General features: G+C 45.2%; 1 protein-coding gene across 2 annotated transcripts; it reads left to right on the forward strand.

The window, feature by feature from the left end:
* Nucleotides 1–220: 220 nt before the first annotated feature.
* On the forward strand, nt 221–5,639 carry CTSK (cathepsin K). Of its 2 annotated transcripts, none has more exons than XM_034425079.3 (8): nt 221–496; nt 1,312–1,450; nt 2,122–2,244; nt 3,038–3,193; nt 3,790–4,008; nt 4,412–4,577; nt 4,886–4,991; nt 5,284–5,639. In XM_034425079.3, exons 2-8 carry the CDS (start codon nt 1,313–1,315, stop codon nt 5,381–5,383), a joined length of 1,008 nt encoding a protein of 335 aa, XP_034280970.1. In that variant the 5' UTR covers nt 221–496; nt 1,312; the 3' UTR covers nt 5,384–5,639. The 2 variants fall into 2 exon arrangements, with proteins under 2 accessions (XP_034280970.1, XP_034280971.1); XM_034425080.3 differs by having other exon boundaries at nt 433–496; nt 1,274–1,450.
* Nucleotides 5,640–5,882: the final 243 nt, after the last annotated feature.

Raw genomic sequence — 5,882 nt, forward strand, 5'->3', positions numbered from 1 at the left:
TGCCTTCATTCTTTTATTTGTCCAAATCTTTCCATGTTTTTTATAATGGCCACGGGCCCCAGAAACTGCTTTGTAACGGGGAAGCATCGAGCCAATTCTCCAGTTTGAGGGAGGTTTGTTGGTTCCTCTCTGCACATCAAAACCCCCTAATGTGATTTTAGCCAGGGGATCATGTGAGGCAGCTGAACCCTCCTCCCCAAAAACCCCTCTTCCCTCCCCCACCCTGCCCCTTCCCCGTTCCTGCACAGGATGTCTGCCTCACTCACCGCCTTGCTCACCCGACCGATTGGAGCATAAGTTGCATGAGATCAGTGCTGCAGATTTTCCATTGTCGGCTAGACTCTCCCCCCACCCCCCAGCTGTATCACCATAAAAACAAACCAGGCAGCTGAGATTCTTCCTATTCTGAGTAGCTGCCCCAGGGAGATCCTCTCTTGCACCAGAGCTGGCCTTTGACTCTCATTTCTGCTGAGGAAACAAGCGATTTCTGGGAGAGGTAAGCCAAAGAGAGCATGGATTCCAGGAATGGGGTTTTTTTGGAGGGTGGAGTGAGCAAACTTCCTTGCAGCCCTTCCAAGGCAAGCCAGATCCTCCTCAAGGGAGCTGGGAAGAGGGATCCAGTGCTCACTTGTCTCAGCCTGATGGGAATCCTCACTGGATCCTCAAGTCCATTGGGGACATTGGTTCAGGCACCAAGTCATCTGATTTCCCCCGCAAGCCAGCCTGTCTTCTGTGTGTCAAAGTTGCAGGACATTTAAATGATCGGAAAAAGAGGTGTAAAGTTGCATCCTTTGTGTGATGCTTCTGAACAAGAATTTCTCAATTCCTCATTTATCTCTGATTGCATCCAGAGCTCTGTCCTGTTTTGCCACCGTTGGAGTTTTCATGCTTTTAGGGAGGAAGGGAAAACAAAAACTTTTCACGTGACATTGGAAAATCATTTTCCACCCTCCAAGGAAGGGTGAGGCGGGAGGAGCTATTTCATTCTTAAGTCAGGAAACAAGCCGCCTTGTCCTCTGTCTGTACACCAGATAAATTAGGCTTCATTTTTACTTCTAATTTGAGGTTTTAAGTTTCTCTTCGGCTGTCTGGGCAGACGGGCGTCTGTTTTGCTGAAAATGGCGAAGTATCTAACAGGAACCAGCTGTGATCTCCTTTTGGAAGAAAGGACGGAGAGGGGGAGCGAAGACTAGTGAGGGGTGGGGGGAGATTTCAAATGGGAACCGTATCCTTGGGGCTTGTCCAATAAACCCTCTTTGGCACAATCTCTGAGCTTTCCCATAGCGTGTGTGTCCTGTTTGATCCTCCCAGAATGCAGTCACTCATCCTTCTGTTAGCCACACTGCTGCCTGTGGCAAACGTGGCAGCCATGGGGTCTTCTCTGGACAAAATGCTGGACTCTCAGTGGGAGCTTTGGAAGAAAATTCACCGGAAGGATTATAATGGCAAGGTAAGGGCCCGGAAACTGCCAGGCTCTCGGCTGGGCGTGAAATCCAGTTGCGCCAAATACAATCCTGCTGTGCCAACGGCTTCTTTGTGCCACCTAAAAGAGCCAGCTGAGGGCAGCCTTCAGAGATCAGCTAAACAGTCCAGTAGGCAGACTTAAATGTATAACCCGAGCCTGATGTTTTATAATTCAAGATGATGAGGACTAGACTCTTAGTTCCTTTTAAGACTAAAGGCTGTAATGGAGTAGTAACTGCACTGCAGGCCAAAAATCCAGGTCAAACTTGTAGTGTCCTCTTGCTGGGATGGAAAACATCCTGTTTGAAATCTCGGGGGATCCCATGTGAGTAAGAAATCTGATTTATAGACCTGTCTGAGTGAAGGAAATCAGAACTCTTCTGCAAAGTCTTACCCAATTCTACCTCCAGGGGTACCATAGATCAAATCTGTTGCCAGGCTTGTATTTCTGCCTCTAAAAAGCGTTGCACAAATTCTTGAGTAAGTGAAATATAAATTTAGGGATTTTATCCTCATTTTTAAACAAGTGACCAACACTTTGGGGCATAGAAATGCTCCCCATGTAACAGGAATCCAGACAAAAAAATAAAACAACATTTTGCCACGTGGATGTCGGCTGTGTCTTTGAATCTAACTTTTGCTTGGGCATCTTAACAGATGGAAGAAGTTCCCCGAAGGGTCATATGGGAGAAAAACCTGAAATACATCAACACCCATAATTTGGAATTCTCCTTGGGAAGACACACGTTTGAGCTGGCCATGAATCACCTGGGGGACATGGTAAGATGCGATGGTTCCTCTGTCCGATAATCAAAATGGGATCTTTGCTCAATGATAACGATGCTGCGGATTTTTTCAGCTTTGTGCTAGCTGAAAAAAAAAACTAATTTTCATTGCAATTTTCCTCTCCACGCTAAAGAAACCAGATTGACAGATGTACCAAAACATCTTTGGGCAAATAACCCGAAGTGAGAATTGCTGTGTAATTCAGCACAATTCGCTGACTTGGAAAATCCACAGAATTTCCCTATTTACTGGTTGCGATGCTTGAGCTAATTTTGAAGAAAATTATCTTTTTTCCAACATGCATTTGTTCTAATTTGGCATCAATGCCCAAGCTGTGACTCACATGACACATTAAAACTATATTTTCCATTTGGCCTTGGTGCATGTAATTATACACTCTTATAAGTTTTGGCCTCTTCATTTGCATTTTCTCTTTCTCTCTCAGAAAGTGTGCTCCTTGGCACATCCCCCTAATCTTCCAACCACAGAAAATGCTTCAATAGAGTTGAAAGGGTCCTTGGAGATCTTCTAGTCCAACCACAATTGTAGACCTTTGCATGGTTTTAGGAATTTAGATATGGGTGGCCTTTTCTGCCTGGAGGCCTTCCAGTCGGCTGGGGATGATGGGATCTATGGAGGTTTAGGGAACAATTTGGAGAAGGTCATTTTGTGGCCTCAGGTGTAAAAACCATCATGAACTGGACTCCAACTTTATTAGAGATCAGCGTCCCATATTCTGCTTAGCCATCTTCCCCTTTCTTTCTCTTCCTCTTTTTCCCACCTGCAGACCAGTGAGGAGGTTGTTGAGAAGATGATGGGGCTTAAAGTCCCTCCATCTCGTATCCAAAATAACGAGACTCTTTACATTCCCGACTGGGAGAAAAAAGTTCCAGATTCTGTCGATTACCGGAAAAAGGGCTACGTAACCCCAGTCAAAAACCAGGTAAAGCTCCGCTGGTCCTTTTCATGGGCTGATGCTTGTTTGATGGAGATCCAGTTGTATCTCTGTCAGGATATTATTCTCTTGTGTGTCCCATCCATTTGGGTTGGTCCATTGATGCAGCTTAATTCATGGACCTTCCATCTCTGCTCTGGCCAAAGTTGGCTTTCTAAGGAGTTAAAATCAGAATTGCATTCCCTTTTGGCAACCAAGAGATCTGTTAGACCTTCCCCTGGTCCTCACAGGTGATCAGGAATGATAGGGAGGAAAAGGATCCAATGGCAGACAGAATCAGAGCATTAAACACGCCGAGTAGAATTGAAGTTAAATAAATATACTTAGCTTAGACAAGGAAAGCAAAAGGGAGTCAGGGGCCAATTCTGAGATATTTAAAATTATTTATTCCTAGAGGTTGAAAGAATAACATTTCACCAGCCTTTCAAAGAGGTTCCTGCTTTTTTTTTGGCTGCAGAGCAGTAATCCAGGGGTGCGTGTGGAAAAAAATAAAATAAAATAACCCTGATACACATAGACACTCAGCTGTGTAAAGATGCAGGGTTTATTCCTCCTGTTTGGCAGCCGTTCTTCTCCCTTGGCAGGGTCAGTGTGGGTCTTGCTGGGCGTTCAGCTCAGTGGGCGCTCTGGAGGGGCAGCTGAAGAAGAAGACGGGCAAAGTGCTTAATCTGAGCCCCCAAAATCTTGTGGACTGCGTCACCAGCAACAGCGGCTGTGGTGGGGGCTACATGACCAACGCCTTTGAGTACGTGAAGGAGAACCGGGGAATCGATTCGGACGTCTCTTATCCCTACATCGGCCAGGTAGGGGCCTGTCTCCCATTTCAACCAGCATCGCCTTTCAGATGGCCTCTGGATAGAGGAGACTAAACAAGTTGACTCACAGTCAGATAAAATACCCTAAATAATTTTGTGCCACCAAAATGGACGAAATACAGAGCCATTAAAATGCCGGCGGTGCCTTGGTCTCCATCGTAGCAAATTGGCAAAACAATGGGGGTGTTTTGATTGAGACCGTCCACGCACCAACGGTCATCTCAATTAATTTAATTAAAGGGTGGAGGATCTGAGGAACTGGACAGAGTTTGGAGGGTGTGGAGATGGTTTTGCTGGGAGAGGGAACCTGCCAATGGCAGGAGACCTGAAAGGATTTGATTATAAAGGAAAGAAGATCTGATGTGGAAATCCACCGTTTTCTTCTCTGTAGGATGAAAATTGCATGTATAATCCCACTGGTAAGGCTGCCAAATGCCGTGGTTTCCGAGAGATCCCGGAGGGCAACGAGCGGGCTCTGAAAAGGGCCGTAGCCCGGATCGGCCCCGTTTCGGTGGGCATCGATGCCAGCTTGTCTTCCTTCCAGTTCTACAGCCGAGGTGAGTCAGGAAAGAAGTCAGTTGTCAAGACAGGGGTTACACGGGGAAGCCATCCTGCCCACTTGGGAAGTCACCTTGGGGTCTTCTCTTGAATTAGCAGAGTGTTTTCCGTAGATTGGACCCCCAAAACCTTCCCTGTCCTTCTGTGGACTTTAATTCATTGCTGTTAGAGAAATGTACCTTTTTCATTCATCCTGAGACATTAAGAGAGGCGTTATCTCCCCACACCTCAAAGATGTTCAGGATCTGGCTGTCAAAAGGAAGTTGGTTTCTCCAAAATTGAAGGCGTCTCTTTCTGATTTTCTCAGGGGTGTATTACGATGAAAACTGCAATGCTGGTAACATCAATCACGCCGTCCTGGCAGTGGGTTATGGGAGTCAAAAGGGCACCAAGCACTGGATAGTGAAAAACAGGTACTGCTCAATTTACCCCCGTTTTATCTGATAAATATCTTCTGAGGCACCAAACCCTGTATTTTGGTGTGGGTAACCACTGAAAAACCGTAATGCAACATGTTATATGTAAAATAATATGATAATAACCTCCCACAAATTAAGGAAGAAAAATGTACTAGAAAAATTAGCTCTGATCACAAATAAAAACTTAATAATCCAAATGTCACTTACCACCACGAAGCTGGATGACCAAATGGAGAAGCTGTTGGAGATTTCGAATTCTAACCTTTATTTTTCTTTCCATCCACAGCTGGGGGGAAGAGTGGGGTGACAAAGGCTACGTCCTCATGGCCAGGAATATGGAGAACGCCTGTGGAATTGCCAATTTAGCCAGCTTCCCAAAGATGTGAGTGATGGTGGCCAAACCTGGTGGCAGATCCTGGTCCTTCCTTGGCCGATGGCTGGATTCCCGAGCTGATGAGAGGGACATTGATACATAAAGGACCCATTTGGCTTCAAAAGCAGTGCTGAGAGTGTATTAAAAATATTTAATCTTCCAGTTTTTTTAAAAAAATAAACTCTTGCTGCATTTTTTTTCTTTGCAAAAGCTGGAGAGCTGTCTTCCTAGGAGGCATAACTTTCAAATAGAAAAATCCAGATGGAAAACCTTGGTCTTGAAGTATTTTCTTGGCTTCTGAACTGCTTAAGAACTGCTTAAAAAATAGTAAAAATAAGCAATCATTTTTGTAAGCCACCCAGAGTCACTGAGAGTGAATGGATGGACTTCAACTGCAGCCACATGGGAAATTCTGGGAGTTGAAGTCCACAAGTCTTAAACTCAATAAGGCTGGACAGCCCTAACTTAAGCCAAGGTCGTGTTCTTTCATTTTTTCACAATTTGGCAGAAAT

Source organism: Pantherophis guttatus, chromosome 18, assembly GCF_059756535.1.
Source record: "Pantherophis guttatus breed Tessera chromosome 18, ASM5975653v1, whole genome shotgun sequence".
Lineage (NCBI taxonomy): Eukaryota > Metazoa > Chordata > Lepidosauria > Squamata > Colubridae > Pantherophis > Pantherophis guttatus.